The sequence below is a fragment of the Heterodontus francisci genome, chromosome 1 (genome assembly GCF_036365525.1).
Source record: "Heterodontus francisci isolate sHetFra1 chromosome 1, sHetFra1.hap1, whole genome shotgun sequence".
NCBI lineage: Eukaryota > Metazoa > Chordata > Chondrichthyes > Heterodontiformes > Heterodontidae > Heterodontus > Heterodontus francisci.
The window spans coordinates 208,108,906-208,130,788 of NC_090371.1; the positions used below are offsets into that span (position 1 = coordinate 208,108,906).

Consider the following 21,883-nt stretch of genomic DNA (forward strand, 5'->3'; position numbering starts at 1 on the left):
GAAGCAAAGCATTAACACACAGATTGAAATATGAAAGATCCCTTTTTAAGTAGCCCCATACACACTCACACATGCACTGGTTAAACGAAAAATAAAGACATTCTCTCTGCAGAGATCTTTTACCGAAGAAGAAAAAAAGAATATTTTGGCCAAATACTTGTTAATTCTTGAAGTAAACAAATGAGATATGTTGGTCCCAAAATGGCATACAGTCTGGCGTCCGAGACATGTAGATGGGTCACTGAGATCTCTTCTGGAGCAGTTCTTTTGAGGTGGCATCGAGAATTAATCTGGGCTTCCAGGAGAAATGCAGTAGCGGGGTTTCAGATATTACACTCGATATGCAGGGTTTAACAGAGACAGGAGGAAGGAGGTGGGCAGGGTACTTCTCTCTTGGCAATTGATCTCCAACTGTTTTCAAACACAGTTCACATCCCAACAGAACTTATTGAGCTTAAGGCATGTGATATTAGCAAAGTAAAAGAAAAATACTGCAGATTCTGGAAATCTGAAATGAAACCAAAAAAATGCTGGAAATACTCAGCAGGTCTGGCAGCATCTCCAGAGAGAGAAGCAGAGTTAATGTTTCAGGTCAGTGACCTTTCATCAGAACTGGCAAAGATTCGAAATGTAATAGGTTCTAAGCAAATAAAGTGGGGGTGGGGCAAAAAAGGACAAATGGAAAGGTGTGGATAGGACAGAGGGTCACAGAGAATAACTGACAAGGAGGTCATGGGGCAAAGGCAAAGACAAAGAATGTGTTAATGGTGTGGTGAAATACAAAGCATTAGTGCAGAGAGGATGTTAAATGACAGAATAATGAAAGCCCTAGCCACAAGCAAAAACATGAAAAACTTGTGGGAAAAAAAAGTGGGCAGGCGAACTCTCAAACAAGAACTCTCAGTGACCCTTGTAAAAAAAATACATCCATGGAGTCTTTTTAAGTTTTCCAAAATAAACCAATGTTCATAATTCTAAAATATGAATCCTCAAAAATAATTTTTTTTAAAAATAGAAGCACCTTCATAACAACTGCGACCAGGTTCACTGGTCTCAACTGGAGCTAATATAATTTTCAACTGGAAGCAGGTTCACTGCTCTCAGCTGGAGTTAATATAATTTTCAACTGGAAGCAGGTTCAGTGGTCTCAGCTGGAGTTAATATAATTTTCAACTGAGAGCAGGTTCACTGGTCTCAGCTGGAGCTAATATAATTTTCAACTGGAAGCAGGTTCACTGCTCTCAGCTGGAGTTAATATAATTTTCAACTGGAAGCAGGTTCACTGGTCTCAGCTGGAGTTAATATAATTTTCAACTGGGAGCAGGTTCACTGGTCTCAGCTGGAGCTAATATAATTTTCAACTGGAAGCAGGTTCACTGGTCTCAGCTGGAGTTAATATAATTTTCAACTGGGAGCAGGTTCACTGGTCTCAGCTGGAGTTAATATAATTTTCAACTGGGAGCAGGTTCACTGGTCTCAGCTGGAGCTAATATAATTTTCAACTGGGAGCAGGTTCACTGGTCTCAGCTGGAGCTAATATAATTTTCAACTGGGAGCAGGTTCACTGGTCTCAGCTGGAGCTAATATAATTTTCAACTGGGAGCAGGTTCACTGGTCTCAGCTGGAGCTAATATAATTTTCAACTGGTAGCAGGTTCACTGGTCTCAGCTGGAGTTAATATAATTTTCAACTGGAAGCAGGTTCACTGGTCTCAGCTGGAGTTAATATAATTTTCAACTGGAAGCAGGTTCACTGGTCTCAGCTGGAGTTAATATAATTTTCAACTGGAAGCAGGTTCACTGGTCTCAGCTGGAGTTAATATAATTTTCAACTGGAAGCAGGTTCACTGGTCTCAGCTGGAGTTAATATAATTTTCAACTGGGAGCAGGTTCACTGGTCTCAGCTGGAGTTAATATAATTTTCAACTGGGAGCAGGTTCACTGGTCTCAGCTGGAGTCAATATAATTTTCAACTGAAAGCAGGTTCACTGGTCTCAGCTGGAGTTAATATAATTTTTTGAGGTGACACACTTAACAAATTCTTCTCCATCTGATCCCTTAGCACTAAGGCAGTCCCAGTCAATATTAGTGAATTTAAAATCACCTATTACAACCCTATAATTCCTACATCTATCTGTGATTTCCCTACATATATGCTCCTCCACTTCCAACTGACTATTGGGGGGCCTATGGAGATGTGAAGTCATGTCTCCAGGTGCAGGCAATACACAAAAGCAACAATTATTTCCCAATCCTAGTTAGCCTTAAGTGGTAGTGATTGACTTTCTCCTTGAACTGCTGCAGTCATTGTGACAGTGCTAGGTTGAGAATTCCAGGATATTGTTTCAGCAATGAAAGGATGGCAATACATATCCTAGTCAGAATTATGTTTAACTTTGGTAGGGGGCTGTGGAGTAACTTGGGACAGGCTTTTCAGTACTGGCTAAGGGAGCAGCAGTTACAGTACAAGACCATAGCTGGGATGTTGTCAGGATCCATAGCCTTTGCTGTGTTCAATGCAAATCAGTTATACCACATGGAATGAACCGAGTAAATATTTACTGTTATGCTGCAGGTACTGGAACAGACTTTTAATAGTAATTTGTCACCAATGGAAAATTCAATTAAGATATGCTTTGCCCTAGCTAGTGTTGAGCTTTTTGAGTGTTGTTGGAGCTGCACCCATCCAGACAAGCAGAGTATTTCATCACACTCCTGGCTTTTGCTTTGTAGATGGTGGACTAGCACTGGGGAGACATGAGATTGAGTTACTCACCACAGGATTTCTAGCCTCTCACCTGCTCTTGTAGTCACGGTATTTACGTGGGTGGTGCAATTCAGTTTTTGGTCAATGATAACCCCCAGGCTGTTGATAATGGACATTCAGCAATGGTAATGCCATTGACTGTCAAGAGGAGATGGATAGATGCTCTTGTTTGAAATGGTCATTGCCTGGCACAAACTTTACTTGCCACTTATCAGCCCAAGCCTGGATATTGTCCAGGCCTTAACTGCGTCTGGACACAGACTGCTTCAGTATCTGAGGAGTCGTGAATGGTGCTGAACATTGTGCAATCATCAACAAACATCCCCACTTATGACCTTACGATGGAGGGAAGGTTATTGATGATGCAGCTGAAGATGGTTGGGCCTAGGACACTACCCTGATGAACTCCTGCAGCGATGTCCTCCAACAACTACAATCATTTCCTTTGTGCTCTGTATGACTCCAACTGCATAAATTCCTTGGTCATATCCAATCTAGAGTTCTGCGCACCACAACTCAGGTAGTATATTTGACCTTGGTAGGGTATAGCAGAGATTATGATAGGTGGGTTGGAGGATTACACTGACGACGGGTTGCATAAACTTGGCTTGCCTCAGTATATTAATTTTTAAACTTTTTATATTAAACTAGATAAAAAAGAAAAAAAAGAGTCATAGAAGAGATGTTTTATTATACACATTTAGACAGTTTCTTGGACAGGGGGTTCATATCCATCAGCTCTATCTACTTTAGCACCAGTCTCTTCACCCGATGGTTTACTTGAGCCACTTCCTCCTTCACCATGCAGCTCCATCAGTTTGCCCACTAGAAGAAAGTATTTTTTTCAATTATCTTAATTATACATCTTAATCAGGTGAGCCCAACTGACATGCAAATCTATACTTAACACCCTTTTTTTGTTGCAATAAATCAATGTTTTAATCAGAACATTTATCCACCCACCCTCTTGAACCAGAGAGTTACTGTAATTCTAAAATTGGAATCTTGTACTTGTTTTCTTACAATTAATCCAGCCCCGGCATGGTTTTTCTTTTTATAAACCACCCCCACTGCTGCTGTACTCCATAGCTTCATCAACCCCTCCCTATTAAAAATGTTGGCTACGATTATCGTTCAAATCTTGTGGTTCCAAATTCTTAATACCCACAAAAGTCTACAAGACCTCGAAGAGAGGAAGATGAGGGGACATATAGATGAAGCTATTAAGACGACAGTTTAAGTACTCTGTACAATTATGGGATTCACAGATAATGAACTGCCAGCATTTTACAGGCACATAACTTAGTCATCCAACATTCACTGGTCATAAACCCCTTCCATTTAATTCTGTCAATTTTCTGCTTCCCAACAACTGTAGATTGTAAATTGTGGCACCATCCTACCCAAGATCTTTTACCTCAGTAGTAAGATCAAAGGTGATCATCATTACCGAAGTAGTAGCAGAACATTTAGAAAATCATAATACAATCAAGCAGAATCAACATGGGTTAACGAAAGGCAAATGGGGTTTGACAAATTTATTAGAGTACTTGTGGCACAGTGGTCAGCACCGCAGCCTCATAGCTCCAGCGACCCGGGTTCAATTCTGGGTACTGCCTGTGTGGAGTTTGCAAGTTCTCCCTGTATCTGCGTGGGTTTTCTCCGGGTGCTCCAGTTTCCTCCCACATGCCAAAGACTTGCAGGTTGATAGGTAAATTGGCCATTATAAATTGCCCCTAGTATAGGTAGGTGGTAGGGAAATATAGGGACAGGTGGGGATGTGGAATTAGTGTAGGATTAGTATAAATGGGTGGTTGATGGTCGGCAGACTCTGGGCCGAAGGGCCTGTTTCAGTGCTGTATCTCTAATCATTCGATAAGGTGACACCTTGTGTAGTAACCTTTTATGCAAGAGTTCTTGGTGTTGGGGGTATTCGTATGGATAGAGGATTGGCCAACAAACAGGAAACAGCAACAGGAAAATGTGTCAATTGTCAGGTTAGCAAACTGTAAATAGTGAGGTGCCACTGGGATCAGTGCTGGGTCCTCAACTACTTACAACCTATATTAATGACTTGGACGAAAGGGCAGTGTATTGTAGCAAAATTTGCTGATGGTACGAACATAGGTGGGAAATCAAGTTGTGAGGAGGACACAGTCTGCAAAGGGATATAGATAGGTTAAGGAAGTGGGCAAAAATTTGACAGATGGGAGTATAATTCGGGAAAATGTGAGGTTATCCACTTTGGTAGGAATAGAAAAGCACAATATCCAAATGGAGAGACTATAGAATGCTGCATGAGGGGGTTCTGGGTGTCCTCATACATGAATCACAAAGTTAGCATGCAGGTACTGCAAGTAATTAGGAAGGCAAATGGAATGTTGGTCTATATCGCAAGGGGGATAGAGTATAAAAAGTCTTGCTACAACTGTACAGGGCGTTGGTGGGACCACACCTAGACTACTGCGTACATTTTGGTCTCCATATTTAAGGAGGAATATACCTGCATTGGAGGCAGTTCAGGGAAGGCTCACTAGGTCGATTCTTGGGATGAATGGCTTGTCTTAGGAGGAAAGGTTGGGCCTTTTCTTTCCAAAGTCATTGAGCATGTTGTCACCTCCCAAATCCATTCCCATCTTTCCCGGAACTCCATATTTGAAACCCTCCAATCAGGTTTCTGCCTGTCACGGTACTGAAACAGCTCTCAAAGTCACAAATGACATCCTATATGACTGTGACAAAGGTAAACTTTCCCTCCTCGTTCTTCTCGACCTGTCTACAGCCTTTGACCCAGTTGACCACACCATCCTCCTCCAACGCTTCTCCATAGTCGGCCAGGAGGGTGGAGTTGCTCTCACCTGGTTCCATTCTTATCTAATAGCAGCCAGGGAATCACTTGCAATGGTTTCTCTTCCTGCTCCCACATCGTTCCCTCTGGTGCCCTCCCCAGGATCTATCCTTGGCCCCCGATTTATTTACATACTGTCCCTCAGCGACATCAACCGAAAGCAGAGTTAGTTTTCGCACGTATGCGGACGACCAGCTCTACCTCACCACTTCTCTTGACTCCTCCACTGTTGCTAAGTTATCAGACTGCTTATCCAAAATCCAGTACTGGATGAGCAGAAGTTTCCTCCAATTAAATATTGGGAAAACTGAAGCAATCATTTTCAGGGCTTGCTCCAAACTCCGTTCCCCAGCTACTGACTCTATCCCTCTCTTTGAGATTAAGCCAGTCTGTTCACAACCTTGACATCACATATAACCCCAAGATGAGCTTCCGACCTCATTTGTGCCACCGCTAAGACTGTCTAGTTTCACCTCCGTAATATCACCCGTCTCAGCCCATCTGCCGCTGAAACTCTCATTTCATACCTGGTTACCTCTAGACTTGACTATTCCAACACACTACTGGCCGATCTCCCACATTCTAATCTCTGTAAACCTGGTCCCGTTCCCCTATCACCCCTATGCTCGCTGACTACATTGTTACCCAGTCAAGCAATGTCTTGATTTTAAAATTCTCACCCTGGTTTTCAAATCCCTCCATGGCCTCGCCCCTGCCCATCTCTGTAATCTCCTCCAGCCTCAACTCCCCAAGATAGCTGCGCTCCTCTAATTCTTTCTTCTTGAGCACCCCTGATTTTAATTGCTCCACCATTGGTGGCCACACCTTCAGTTGTGTCAGCACCAATGTCTGGAATACCCTCTCTACACCTTTCCACCTTGCTTGCCTCCTTTAAGATGCTCCTTAAAACTTACCTCTTTGACCAAGCTTTTTATACCTGACAATCTCTCTTTTTGTGGTTTGCTGTCATACTCTGTTTTATAATGCTCCGGTGAAGCACCATGGGACATTACATTAAAAGGTGTTATATACAAATATAAGTTGTTATAGACATTGGAGTTAAGAAGAATGAGAGGCGATCTTACTGAAAGATATAGGATTCTGAGGGGGTTGGATAAGGTAGATGTTGAAAGGATGTTTCCCCTCGTGGGGACATCTAGAACTAGGGGGCATTTTCAGAATAAGGGTGCTCCCATTTAAGACAGAAATGAGGAGGAATTTCTTCCCACTGAGGATCAATAATCTTTGGAATTCTCTACCCCCAGAGAGCAGTGGAGACTGAGTCACTGAATATATTCAAGGTCAATTTAGATTTTTGATCTACAAGGTAGTCAAGAGTTGTGGGGTGCAGGCAGGAAAGTGGAGTTCAGGCCACAATCAGATCAGCCATGATCTTACTGAATGGCAGAGCAGCTTCAAGGGGGCTGAATGGCCTACCAATGCTCCTATTTACATTCTTATGACGCACTCAGACATCGGAAGGGGTCAATAAAGGTTGATGTTGCAAAAACTGGAGGACTGAGTGCAAATAAAAAAAATCAAAACAAATTGGTCCTCAGCACTGGTAGTTATATGAGGATACAATACAACACAACTAAAAAACATAGCTTAGCTTTTAACAGGAACAAAAAGTTCAAATTGCAGATTAACTTTCAGCAGTGGGGGAAAGAGTTCTGAGGACAGTACAAGGATTCTCAATATTCAAGGGGATTGTGTTAAAACAGAATCCATATTGATATAGTTTAATAGAAAAGAAAATATTAATAAATGGGTAGAACAGTCAAAATGTGATAGAAAGATAAATTTTGGATTGTTCAAAGCTATGCCAGAACAGGGTTATATTGTGTGATTTCAATTGTCCAAATACGGATGGGTAAAAGGTGATGAATGTGTTCAAAGTGGGGGAAACTCACTTCCCAGAATGCAACCAGGACTGCTATCTGGATCAATAAGTTTCTAATTCAAAGCAATAGCACTGCTTGATTTAGTTCTGGGAAACGTGGAAGGATGTAAATGTTGGAAAACAGCAATCACAACCTAGTGAGGTTCAAATTGAGAAAAGGATACTGGAGTGCTGGAAGTAGGACAAGCTCTATGAGGTGCAGAGGGATCCAGCCCAAGTTAACAAGGCAGCAAACACAACAGATCAGCAATTAAATATTTTCCAACAAGATTGGTAGATGATGTGTGACTATACGCCCCAAAAAAGGTTGTAACAACTGAGGTTCTGTGGTTAGATAAAACTTGAAAAAAGATAAAAATATAGCTAATCCTAAAAATCATGAAAATATACTAGTGTAATAGGAAAGTGAAAGGAGATTAAAAGAACAAAAGGAAACATGGAACTGGCTTGCTGATAGAAGTGTTTTTATAAGCATATAAGGTAAAAGAACACTGGTACCAAGAAAAACAAAAAAACGTTAAGATGGTAGGATTGCATTGAAATAGAAAGGGAAATGTATTTGTGGAGGATAAAGGTCTGGCACATTGAATATTTTATATCAATGTATGTAAATGGTAGCGGGAGTAATAATGCATGCACACTAATGGAGGATGCAGTTATCAGAGATAACTTTAAAAAAAGGTACTGGTTTTATTAAAAGCTAGGAAGAACACAAGGTGGATAAATCACCAGACCCTGGAGGGACCAGGGGTTATTGCAGAAAATCAAAGTAATGTAACAGAGGCTCTGACCACATATGCTGGGAACAGGCAGGCGGCCCACATGACACCTCTGTTCAATAAGGGAAAGAATTAAAGCAGCAGCAATAGCCCAGCTTCGCTTGTCAGTTGTGGGCAAGCTCTCAGAATCGATAACTTGAGATTATGGGATAAATCAAGGATCATCACAACGGATATTAAAGGTAAAATGTTTTTGATAAATATCAATCTTTGAAAAGGTGACTGAAGAATGCTACATGGATTTTCAGAAGATGTCGCACAGAAGTCCGATTGCAAAATTCAAGTGGATGGATAAAAAAAATGCAGCATTCAATCTAGCTTCCATTTGATATGGTCAAGGAAGTCATTTAACCTCCTTGTCTTCCAGTCACTGCTCAGCATGGTTCACTTCTAATTGTCTAAATGCAGCATACATGTGGCTGACAACACAACCTCTCCACCACTGTCCTCAACCACCTTTGTGCGATTAGAATGCCTATCTAATTAAGTCATGGATGAATCAAATTTTCTCCAACTGAAAAGTGAAGCTATTATTTGCAGTCTCTGCTGTAAATTCCACCTCCTTCAGCCAATAAGGCTGAATCACACTGCAAATTCAAACCCTAAATCATATCCATCAAGAACACCTACATCACCAATACTGCTAGCCTCTACCTCAGCCTCAGTTGTTGCAACTCGTCACCTCAATTCAATTGATCTAAAGTCGTCCTTGCTAGCTTCCTGTCCTGACTCCTGTAAACCCGCATTTACTAACAACTCAAATCATGTTCTGTTTGCCCATCTCTCCCACCCTCACCTACACTGGCTCCTTACTATCCAAAGCATTAAAATTGAAAATTTTCCTCATGTCCCACTACGAGTGGCGAGCTTTCAGCCACCCAGTTCTTGCTCTCAAATCTCCTCCATCCCCCAAAACACTGAAAACTCACCTTTTCATCCAATCTTTCAGTTACCGCTTCTTCTCCTGCTCCATCCCACTACACACACTTTAAAGCACTTTGTATTAAAAAAGGTGCCCAACAAATTGCTGATTTGTAATCCACAACAATTAAGTTTTTTCATAGAAGGCTAGCACCTGGAATAGACTTCCACCCAGTGCTGTAAATACAGGATGTCTGAAATGGGAAGAGTTCCATTCTCCAGACCTAATCCCCCCATTCAAGACTCCAGCACCCATAACCAAGTATTATTGTTTTAATTTTGTTTAATGCCGTTCACGATTTGCAAGATCTAAAACACAATGCTTCAATTACAAAAAGGCACAAGGACAATCACACTTACATTCAAACTTGGGTTTTTTCAGCATCTTGACTTTCCGAACATACACATCATGGAGAGGATAAATGGATTGGCAAGCTTTCTCAATGTCTTTACCAATGCTGTCTGGGATTCTAAAAAGCAAATATTAGACTTCTAAGAACATTACAGGAACTAGTAACATTCAAGTTAAAGCTACTTATTCATAAATTAGATATTTTGTGCGATTAGCCAAATGACCTTTTCCAACCTGTGCATTTCTCTATACTAAAAATCTCAATGCACTTCAAGCTCTGCAAGTACTAGGATCGCATGTTCCATTGAGTTCATTCAAGATTAGAGTACTTAGAGGATACTAGAAAGTTATTTTATAAAAGCAGGAAAACTACAACTTAAATAGCTTGGTTGGTGGCAGAGTGCACTGCTCACTACAGAACCATCACAGAAGAGGGATGGTTCAAAATCTGAATTGTGCTGAATTCTATGGCCGTGTCAGCCAGGACGCAAAACTGACTCACATTTCAGACTGAACCCTGCTGGAAAGCAGGCCGAGTTTAAACCAGGATTGAGCACAATTGTGACATACCCATCCGTGATCAGACAACACAACCTTGCACTCACATCTCCATATGAATTACCTGCTTCACTAGGGAAAGGTGCTTTGTTTTATAATTTAGAGAAAACGATTAATTTCCTAATATAGTCTGCACGTTTCCAGTGAGGGTATGATTTGTACAGGACTTGAACCATTGACACAGAGGAGGTACTGCTGGACAGCATTAAGACTGATCCTTGGTAATAAGGAAAAATTAGACAAACTGAAGTTTTCAGCATGGCTAAGACATTGGAGGGCATCTTATATTTTGAGATTTAAATACTTAATGGGATAGAAACAGACAGACAAAAACTTCAAAGTTGTCAAAGGAGTTGGGGAGTATCTCTTTACACAAAGGGTGATCAACAGCTGAAACTGATTTCTTAGGACAGAGGTTGAGATCCAGACACAGAACGATTAAATGAACAAATGCTGCATTGGATATATTTTGAAGCTATGAAATCACAGGATATGCAGGTCTATAATGCACTTTATCAACAGACACGCAGTTCAAACATCGGAGTCTGTATCTGAACAGAATCCGACTAACAAAATCTGTGAAGTGACTTCAGGGTTGCAACCGCCCAGATTCCAAATTCACACCAGCACAAAAAAGCCCATCGGTGAGAACAAGTTTATGTATATCCAGTGCTTGTATTTCAACTTTACTTCAGGGAGAAGCAAACTACTGGAGGCAGCCGTAAACATGTCAGAGCATAAAATGTTTGTTAGATTACTCACAACTTGTTGACAATCTCCTTGAGATCATTGGTTTGTACTTCACGAGTCATGATTTCCACCATCTTCTTGCGGATTGTGCGGACCTGCTGATGTTGAGCATAGGAGGTTTTACGAATCTGGTTGTTTCGCTTTTTCGTGAATCCTACACAAAAGAGGCGCAGCAGGTAGCCATCGGTGGTTTTGACATCAATATGGGCTTCAATCATAGTCTACAATTAGAATTAATTAAAAGGAAATTTCATCAGTTCAACTCACATTACTAATGTCAGATTAACAAAATCTGAGAACATTACTTCCTATATTACAACAGTAACTACACTTCAAAAAGTGGCTATAAAAAGTGCTCTAGGATATTGTTTTCATTATATATGCATGCATATACACCACCCTCCCATCAAATTCTAAGCCTAAACAGCAGTTTAGGTTGGTAGATCAAGATGAATCAATAGTGTCATAGTTGTGCTCACTGCCACTAATGTTGGGGGAAGGAGCAGGAAAGTAAAGGAGTGCCATTGAAGTGTAGTCACAGTTGCAATATAAGAAATGCAGCAAGCAATCTTCACATACAAGGTCCCACAAACATCAATGCAAGAAATGGCCAGGTCATCAGTTCGAAACACTGAATGAGGGATAAATATTATACAGGAGACCAGAAAACTCCCTTGCACTTCAAATAGTGCCGCCGGATCTTTTACACCCACCCTAGGGCAGACAGGGCCACAATTAATGTCATACCTGCCTAACAGTGGCTCAGTACTGCAGTGGAGAATCAACCTAGATTATGTGTTAAGCCCCTAAAGTGGGGATCCATGACCAGCTGAATCAGGTAAGGGGGCTATCAGTGATCAAATGCTGACATCCAAGGAAACAAACGAGTCATCTAGGATTCTCACTCCTGATCGTGCTGGAAGATATACACATAAGGTAACAGTGATGTGTCTGGATGGGATGACCTCCATTGAGAAACAGCTTCCTGGTATTCACTTTAGGTTTAAATAAAGACAGACCATCTTGGCAAAGTATTTAAGTGAGGTACTGCTGCAGTGCATGGTTGCCAAGGCCTTCAGGTGAGTTAGGAGGAAGAGGAGGAATAAAACACTTCAGGGCAGAAGTACAGTAGAATATGGTAGGTTCAGAAACAAGTCAAATTTGTTCCATACAAACTTGACGATTTTATGGGACTGAATGTATCTACAAAATAATGATTCAGTTATTAAACAGTTGCTTTGAAACTTGTTGCAGTTTCACATTAACTACACCACATGGCTGATCTCATTTGGCAGAATTGACACAAAAGGCAAATTAAGCTGTGAAATTCACAATTCTAATCCTGGATGCACTGATTGATAATCTTACCTGCCATTTTTTAACCATAGAGCACATCTTATCACGTGTTAGGTCCATCCCATGAAAGTTGGTCAGACAGTTTTTGCCCTGAACGTCCTCCACAATCAGCTTAAATTTGCGAAAAGCCACTTCATCGTTCTGCAAATCAGCAAGACTCACCTCAAACACACGACCTTTCAAGCCTTCTGAGGCGATCTCTGTATGGTAGTTGAGAAAACAAGGCAAATTAACACATTGGAGAATAGCGAATACAGACACGACATCAACCTGGCAGCAACCAGTTTTACAAAAATAATTTTTCAGTAGAGACTGATGGGAACATCAGGATGGACTCAATCATTGTTGGGTCATTTGGGGCCTAAACAAGAGAGCATACATATTCCCATTATCAAAAGGTCCATTCGTATTCATTCCGGTTCCATCTTTACTCTATTTAATCATAGCCAGAGAATCACTTGCAATAGCTTCACTTCCTGCCCTCACTGTTACCTCTGGTGTCCCCCGAGGATCCTTAGCCCCCTATTTCTCATCTACATGCTAGCCCTTGCTGACATCATCTGAAAGCACAGCGTTGGTTTTCACATGTATGTGACCACACGCAGCTCTAGCTCACCACCACTTCTCTCGACTCCTCCACTGTTGCTAAGTTATCAGACTGCTTATCTAACATCCAGTATTGGATAAGCAGAAATTTCCTCCAATTAAATATTGGGAAGATTGAAGCCATTGTTTTCAGTCCCCGCTCCAAACTCTATTCCTTAGATACTGGCCCCATCCCTCTCCCTGGCAACAGTCTGTGATTAAGCCAGTTTGTTTGCAGCCTTGGTGACATCACTAAGACCGCCTATTTCCACCTCCATAACATCGCCTGACTTCGCCCATTTCAGCTTACCTGCAGCTGACACTCTCATTTATGCCTTCATTACCTCTAGACTTGACTATTCCAATTCTGGCTGATCTTCCACATTCTACTCTCCGTAAACTTGAGGTCATCCAAAACCTTGCTGCCGGGGCTTAACTTGCACCAAGTCTCACTCCCCTATCACCCCTGTGCACGCAGACTGACACTTGACTGGCTCCCGGTCAAGCAATGTCTTGTTTTTAAAATTTTCATCCTTGTTTTCAAACCCCTCCAGGGTCTCTCCCCTCCCTATCTCTTTAACCTCCTCCAGCCCTACAAGCCTCCCAAGATATGCGCGCTTCTCTAATTCTGGCCTCTTGTACATCCCTGATTTTAATCGCTCCACCATTGGTGGCCGCACCTTCAATTACCTTGGCCCCAAGCTCTGGAATTCCCTCCATCTTGCCTTCCCCCTTTAAGACTTTCTCTAAAGCCTACCTCTTTGACCAAGTTTTTTGTCATCTCACCTAATTATCTCCTTTGGTGGCTCAGTATCATACTTTTCACAACATTCCTGTGAAGCACCTTGGGTGATTTATTATATTAAAGGTGCTATATAAATACAAGTTGTTGTCAATCTGCTGCTCACCAGGGATCCATAAGGTTTCACTACATTTGAAGTGCAGTCAATGCAGTTCACTAGTTAAAAATCTTTGGGATTGGTGGACAAAAGTTTTTACACTCCATCCTCCACCTGCAAAATTTGCAGATCTTACTTTTAGCACAGAAATTCTCACCATCAACTAACTTCATGTTTTCAGGAGTACTTAAAGATTCAAGTCAAACACATTTAACATTTGCTACAGCCTTAAACATGCCCAGGAGATTGGGTTACCCAGCCTAATTGGGTAACTTTGAAGGATATAAATACTTACTTGTCCCCTGAGTCCTAGTAACCAAGGTTTTGCCCAGGTTCCTAATGTTAAACATCGCTGGGGCCTTAACATCATACCAGTCCTTCTTGGAGAAGGGGTCCACGCTGTGAAGAGACATTGAAATAAGTTTTCATTGAAGTTTCGGACTTCATGCCCTGATTCAGTGCAACAGACTCGCAAATGAACAGAACGTGAATGTGCTGTACATGTTGCATCTGTTACGTGAAAATCCCTCAGTTGCAGCTGCATTTGGCAGAAGTTCTCCAAACTATACCAGAAAGATAAAGACTAACTTTTACTCCTAGACTGAGCATCCTGCTCCAAGGAGCCCGCACTCTCTCAGTTCCAAGGTTGAAAGCAGTCGAGACTCGGCCAGCTCATTGCACCACAAATCACATTTCCTTTTAGCGTTGTTCCCTCCCCAGATTCCTAATCACCTCACCCGGCGCCACAGGCCTCCGGTCCCAGCCAGGCCTAGGCCCTGGCTGCCGCCTCTCCCTCCCCACACTCGTCACCACAATCCCCTAAATATCAGAGCCATCCCTGATTATCTCCCATATCGCACACAACCTCTGCTGAGGGAAGTCAGCGAAAGGCCAATCGCCTGATTTTGGCTCACTTACATCTTCTTCTTGGCCCCCTTTTTGCCTCCTTTGGTCAGTCTCTTATTTTTACCGACTGCCATATTGCTCGCAGAGCTGGGAAAAGGAAGAGGAGGAGATCGCGCGAGACTCTTACTGGGTCACGGGGCAAACTGCGGAAAAGCGTGCGAGACCAGGGAGGTCGCGCGGGCTGCTACGTCACATAGGAATAGTCCAATAGACAGGCGCTGTGCTCGTAGCTGAGTTCCGTGCCAGAACAGTGAGTCTGAGCTGATTGCGGAGGCAGGCAGATAGCAGCGTGCACCAAGAAAAGCCTTGTCATTAGATCGGCTCTTTACTGACTGCACAACGTACCATAGTGTGTTATAACCTTTCATGTGTAGTCAGTGTTGTAATGTCGGAAAACCAGCGGCCGAGTTGCGCACAGGAAAGGTCCTAAAAGCAGCAATGAGATAACCAAATGTAATAGTGGCTCAGAATTTCCAGGAGACTTGCACCATTGTTATGTATTTACCTTGTAGGACCCGATTTTGGTGGCAGAAGAATGAGGAAATTATGGAATAATTGACATGCCATTACTCATGCTAAAATTTCCTTGCACTTTGACACCATCCCTCTGGTACTGTTGCCCATATTTAAGTTAATAAAATAAAAGCAAAATACTGCGGATGCTGGAAATCTGAAATAAAAACAAGAAATGCTGGAAATACTCAGCAGGTCTGGCAGCATCTGTAGAAAGAGAAGCAGAGTTAACGTTTCGGGTCAGTGACCCTTCTTCGGAACTGACAAATATTAGAAAAGTCACAGATTATAAGCAAGTGAGGTGGGGGTGGGGCAAGAGATAACAAAGGAGAAGGTGCAGATTGGACCTTTTGGTCGGCTATGTGGCCAGGTCCAATCTGCACCTTCTCCTTTGTTATCTCTTGCCCCACCCCAACCTCACTTGCTTATAATCTGTGACTTTTCTAATATTTGTCAGTTCCGAAGAAGGGTCACTGACCCGAAACGTTAACTCTGCTTCTCTTTCTACAGATGCTGCCAGACCTGCTGAGTATTTCCAGCATTTCTTGTTTTTATTTAAGTTAATTATGATATTTCTGTGCAATAAATATTGTTAATTTCTTAGATTAAATGCCAGTTTTCACACTGTTGCCACTTTGACTGAAGAGGCACCATTCCTGAATAAGCACAATTTTCTCCACAATTAAGTATTGGGAAGACTGTAGCCATTGTCTTTGGTTCCTCCACAAACATTATTCCCTATCCAGTACAAAAACAAGAAATGCTGGATTCACTCAGCAGGTCTGGCAGCATCTGTGGAAAGAGAAGCAGAGTTAACGTTTCGGGTCAGTGACCCTTCTTCGGAACTGACAAATATTAGAAAAGTCACAGATTATAAACAAGTGAGGTGGGGGTTGGGCAAGAGATAACAAAGGAGAAGGTGCAGATTGGACCAGGCCACATAGCTGACCAAAAGGTCACGGAGCAAAGGCAAACAATATGTTAATGGTGTGTTGAAATCCAGTGATTTACCCACTCGCTGGTCACTGTCTCAGGCTGAACCACAGTATTCACAACCTTGCCATCCTACTGCATAACTCTGGAGAGCTGGCATGGACTTGATGGGCCAAATGGCCTCATTCTGTGCCATAAATGACCCTATGACTATCTAATGCTGAGCTGTGATTCCAACCCCACGTCCTCTCCATGCCAAACTCTGACCACTTCCACCTCTATAATATCATAGAAACTTAAAAGCACAGAAGGAGTTAGTTCGACTTGTCATACCTGTGCTTGCTCTTTTAAAGAGCAGTCGTGCTTAGTCCCCCATTCCTCGCTTTTTATCTATAAGCCTTTAACGTTGTCTTCCTTAAGTACCTGTCCAACTCCCTTTTAAAATTATGTATGGAATTCGCTTCCATCACCCTTTCAAGTAGAGTGTTCTGATCCTATAAACTCTGAATGAAAAAAAATGTCTCCTCATCTCCAGAAGGTTATTGGGGGTATGCGGGAATGTGGAGTTGGGGTAACAATCCAGATCAGCCATGATCTTATTGAATGGCAGAGCAGGCTTGAGGGGCCAAGTTGCCTACTCCTGCTCCTAATTCATATGTTTGTATCTCCCATCTAGTTCTTTTGCCAATAATTTAAATCTACAACCTCTGGTTTTAAAAACTTTCTCACGCAGCAAATGATTAAGGTCTGGAATGCGTTGCCTGAGAACTTGGTGGAGGCAGGTTCAACTGAAGCATTCAAAAGGGAATTAGAGAGTTATATGAAAAGGAAGAATGTGCAGGGTTATGGGGAGGAGGCAGGGAATGGAACTGAGGGAGTTGCTCTTTCAGAGAGCCAGTACGGACACGATGGGCCAAATGGCCGCCTTCTGTGCTGTAATGATTCTGTGATTGACCCACTCGGCAGAGAGAATTGATTGTCTCTATCTATTTTATCAAAATCTGTCATCATCTTGAAAACCTCTATTAGGTCATCGCTCAACCTTCTCTGTTCCAAGGAGAACAGTCCCAACTTTTCCAACCACTCCTCATAACTGAAGACGCAGAGCACTGGTAACATCCTGATAACCTGCTCTGTATCCTTTCCAAGGCCTTTACATGTTTCCTGAAGTGTGGTGCCCAGAATTGTCCACAATACTCCAGGTGAGGCCTAACCAGTGATTCATATAGATCTAGCATATTCTTCTATTTATAAACCTAAACAGTGCATATGCTTTTTTAACCACTGTCTCTCCCTCCATACTCTACATCCTAGGGTTCTAAAGAGATAGCTGCAGAGATGCACTGGCTATGATTTTCCAAAATTCCTTGGATTCTGGAACAGTAACAGCAGATTGGAAGTTAGCAATTGTAACACGCTTTCAAGAAAGGAGGGAGAGAAAAAACAGGGAACTACAGGCCTTGCATCAGTTGTCAGGAAAGTCATAGAGTTGTACAGCATAGAAACAGGCCCTTCGGCCCACCGCGTCCATGCCGACCATAATGCCTATCTATACTAATCCCACCTGCGAAGTGCTGGAATCTATTATTAAGGAAGTCTTAACAATGCACTTAGAAAATCATAGTATGATCAGGCAAAGTCAATGTGGTTTTACAAAGGGTATTGAGGATGTAACTAGTAGGGTAAATAAAGGAGAACCAGTAGATGTAGTATACCTCGATTTCTGAAAGGCATTTGATAGGGGCCACACAAAAGGTTAATTGGCAAGATAAGGGCTCATGGAGTTGGAGGTACTGTATTAGCATGGATAGAGGATTGATTAATGGAAGGAAGCAAAGAGTAGGCGTAGCTGGGGCATTTTCAAGTTGGCAGGCTGTAACTAGTGGAGTGCCGCAGCATCAGTACTGGGGCCTCAGCTATTTACAATCTATATTACTGACTTAGATGCAGAAATGGAGAGTAATGTATCTAAGTTTGCTGATGATACAAAGGTTGGTGGAAATGCAAGTTGTGAGAAGGACACAAAGTTGCTGCCAAGAGATATAGACAGGTTCAGTGAGTGAGCAACAAAGTAGCAGATGGAGTATAATGTGGGGACGTATGAGGTTATTTAGTTTCGTTGTAAGAATAGAAGAGCAGAATATTTTTTAAAAGGCATGAACATTGTAAATGTTGATGGTCAGAGAGATTTGAGTGCGCTCGTACAAGGAACACAGAAAGTTAACACGCAGGTTCAGCAAGCAATTAGGAAGGCAAATGGCATGTTGGACTTTATTGCAAGGGGATTGGAGTACAGGAATAAAGAAGTCTTGCTACAATTGTACAGGGCTTTGGTAAGACCACACCTGGAATACTGTGTGCAGTTTTGGTCTCCATATTTAAGGAAACTTGTATTGGAGGCAGTACAGCAAAGGTTCACTTGATTGGTCCTTGGGTTGTCCCATAACGAGAGGCTGAGTAAATTGGGTCTCTGTTCTCTGGAATTTAGAAGAATGAAAGATTGATTTCATTGAACCTCACACGATTCTGAAGGGGCGTGACAGGGTAGACACTGAGAGGTTGTTTTTGCTGACTGGGGAACCAAAAACATGGGGACACAGTCTCAGGATGAGGGGCTGATCATTTAGGACTGAGATGAGGAGAAATTTCTTCACTCAAAGGGTTGTGAATCTTTGGAATTTTCTACCCCAGCAGGTAGTTGATACTCCATCATTGAGTATCTTAAGGCTGAGATAGATTTTTGTTGTCTCAGGGAATCAAGGGATATGGGGGGTGGGTGGGAAAGTGGAGTTGAAGTCCAAGATCAAGCTCAACGGGCTGTGTGGTCAACTACTCCTATTTCTTATGCTCTAAGCCTACTGCTGAAAGCCTCATCCATACTTTTGTTAGCTCCAGACTGGACTTGAAATGCCCTCCAGGCTGTCCTCCCATCTTCCATCCTCCCTAAAGGTAAGTTCATCCAAAACTATACTCACAGCATCCTGTTCACCCATCACCCCTGTGCTCACTGTTACCCTACCAGCAACGCCTCTATTTTAAAATTCTCATACTCATGTTCAAATTCCTCCATGCCCTTGTTCCTCCCTATCTCTAACCTTCTCCAACTCTACAACCCACCAAGAAACTCTTGTCATGCAGGCCCCCACCTGCCAAGAATGAGGCATATATATTTTGCCACATGGATATTAAATTTTTTTCATTGTTTCTGGGAAGAAAAGAAGGCCTATAATATGCCTATAACCTATTGGGTTGCCAAGTCCCTGACTGGAAAGACAGTTTTTGCATACAAACTGACAGTGTTAGAACAAAGGAACCAGTCCCTGCTTCCCCAATACACAGAAGACATGGTCAGACCAGTTTAGTCACATGACTAAATAGAATTTGAATAGAATTTGTTGCAAGAATTTGAACTTGTCATAGAGTTTTGAACTGAGACAGAAAGCTGTTTGCTCCTGGACTGGAAAAGACCTCTGTCCTGTCTGCTCTCACCTTGCTCTCACCAGCTTCGGAAACCATTGAAGACATATGAACCCCAAGAGAGAAAAGTCTCCTATAGTGAACAAGGTTTAAGAAGAATACTGGACCCCGACAAAAAGCAAGATCTACCTACAAGCAAGGACCACTGCGAACTCGAAGCACAGTAGCAAAAACCCTTCTTCAGAGATTGCCTCAAACCTCTCTATTTTTCTTCTGCTCTTTTCTCTCTCTATTTTCTTTTCACGTTTGCATGTTAACGTGGGACGGGGCGTGCATCCGTAGGCGTTAACCGAATTAGAGATTAAGTTTAAGTTTTAATAAATTTCACTTTTCTTCTTTAAACCTAAGAAAGCCTGTTTATGCTAATTTCTTTGCCTTATAATTGAACAAGGATTCACCAAGGAGGAGCTCAAAACACCAGTGTGTTTCAAAACAAAACCCTGTTACAGTAAGACCAGGTGAAGGCTAAAAAGACGCCTAAACACCTTTCTCACCTGGGCATAACAGAAGTTTGGGTGCTACCGTCTGGAATTTTACCCACAAACGAGAGAAATTAGAAGTGGGAAGCCAAATTGTTCCCAATCAAAAAAGAGCAAGATTAATACAAATTTTCTTGTGGTTGTGTGTGAATGACTGCAACTGAAGCGAGTACCTGTCCAAGCCAGGGTGAAGTAACTTGGGATAAGTTAAAAGCACTGTCTATGGAGTTGAGAAAAATGGCTGATCAGTGTGGGATCACTGAACGTGTCAAGGCTAGGAAGCCTGAACTCCTAAGGCTAGTGGCCAACCATTTTTCCCTTGAATCTGAAGAGGCAGAAGCAGTGTTAGTAGACCCAGACAGGGTACTGCTCGCAAAGATACAACTTGAACAAAAGAGACTTGAATTAGAAGACAGCGAAAGGGAAAGAGAAAGGGAGAAACAGGAAAAAGAGACAGAGAGGCAGGAGAGGGAGAAAGAGAGAGCCTTCCAGAATGGAACATGAAGAAATAGAGAGAGAGAAAAGAGAGAAAGAAAGACAGGAGAAGGAACGAGAGAGAGAGAAAGAATATTCCAGAAAGAATCCAAAGAAAGAAAGCTCAAGTGGCTTGAGTTAACTAGGGGGCGACAGAGTAACCCCTGTGAAAGCATGGCCAATATGGAGGAGCAGAATTCAAGGCTGGGTACAAAATTGCTAAAACTTGCTCAATTAATTCCAAAATTCAATGAGGAAGATGTGCAAGTGTTTTTAGTGTCTTTTGAGAAACTGGCAAGGCAGCTAAAATGGCCAGCTGAGACCTGGTCTCTTTTACTACAAAGCAAACTAACTGGAAAAGCCCATGAGGTTTATTGTTTGTTGCCAGTTGAGAGTTCATCAAATTATGAACTGACCAAAACTGCTATCCTCGGGGCATATGAATTAGTACCCAAAGCCTATCACCAAAAGTTTAGAAGCCTCAAAAAACAAGCTGATTAAACTTATCTGGAGTTTGAAAGAAGCAAGCAGCTGGCTTTTAACCAGTGGCTGAGGGCTGTTAAAGTACAGCTCAGTATGTGAATCTGAGAGAAGTAATCCTGTTAGAGGAATTTAAAAACTCTCTCCCATTCTCAATAAACCCATGTAGAGGAGCAGCGGGTTCAGGGAGCATGGCAAGCTGCCGTTCTGGCCAATGAGTTTGTTTTAATTTATATTTCGGTTTCCCGGGGACAATCACCCCCCAAACCCGAAAAGGACAAAGGGTGGGATGGTGATATCTGCCCAAGCAGTCCTGGGAGAGAAAGGAAAACAGGAGACACAGGGGGGCCTCCTCCAGCCAAAAAGGAAGGTGCTGTGAGCAAGAGTGAGACCCGGAGCCCTGTGTGCTTCCATTGTAATAAAGCAGGGCATTTAAAAGCTGACTGCTGGAAACTAAAGGGAAAACCAGTAGGGTTAATCAGGGCACACCCACTCAGTGAAGACAGGACCCTGATGGAAAACCCAGCAGAACAAGCTGTAGCCTTAACTGCAGTAAGAGTGCAACCCAGGAAGCTAACTACAGCCAGTGCAGGAAAAGGTAATAGGATTCCTGAAGGTTATCAAGATTGTGTGTTGGAAGGGAAAGTAACCTCCATCCATACTCCTCAAGTGGGGCAAGCAAGCCCATAGTGATTCTCAGGGACATAGGGGCCACTAAATCCCTTTTACTGGCAAAAGGCCTGACCTTTTCCCCAGAGAATGCAGTAAACACCACAATGGTGGTGAATGGTATTGGAGGGCAGTGTACACCGCGTGTATTTGGAGTGCGTCCTAGTTTCGGGACCAGTGACCATAGGGATTGTCCCTAGTTTGCCTGTGGATGGGGTTGACCTGCTCCTAGGTA

General features: G+C 42.4%; 1 protein-coding gene across 1 annotated transcript; it reads right to left on the minus strand.

Annotated features, from left to right (window-relative positions):
- Window positions 1-3,437: 3,437 nt before the first annotated feature.
- Window positions 3,438-14,746, minus strand: rps3a (ribosomal protein S3A). Its single transcript, XM_068041151.1, has 6 exons — window positions 14,636-14,746; window positions 14,013-14,116; window positions 12,246-12,433; window positions 10,890-11,098; window positions 9,578-9,687; window positions 3,438-3,591 (listed from the first exon to the last, which is right to left on the minus strand). The coding sequence occupies exons 1-6, from the start codon at window positions 14,695-14,697 to the stop codon at window positions 3,467-3,469; spliced, it is 798 nt and encodes a 265-aa protein (XP_067897252.1). The 5' UTR covers window positions 14,698-14,746; the 3' UTR covers window positions 3,438-3,466.
- Window positions 14,747-21,883: the final 7,137 nt, after the last annotated feature.

Excerpts from the sequence above, each read along its gene's own strand:
- rps3a (XM_068041151.1), bottom strand. The coding sequence starts at position 14,697 with ATGGCAGTCGGTAAAAATAAGAGACTGACCAAAGGAGGCAAAAAGGGG. Across the intron at positions 12,434-14,012 it reads TACTAGGACTCAGGGGACAA|AGATCGCCTCAGAAGGCTTG; the intron begins GTAAGTATTTAT and ends ACTACCATACAG. Across the intron at positions 3,592-9,577 it reads GAAAAAACCCAAGTTTGAAT|TGGGCAAACTGATGGAGCTG; the intron begins GTAAGTGTGATT and ends ACTTTCTTCTAG.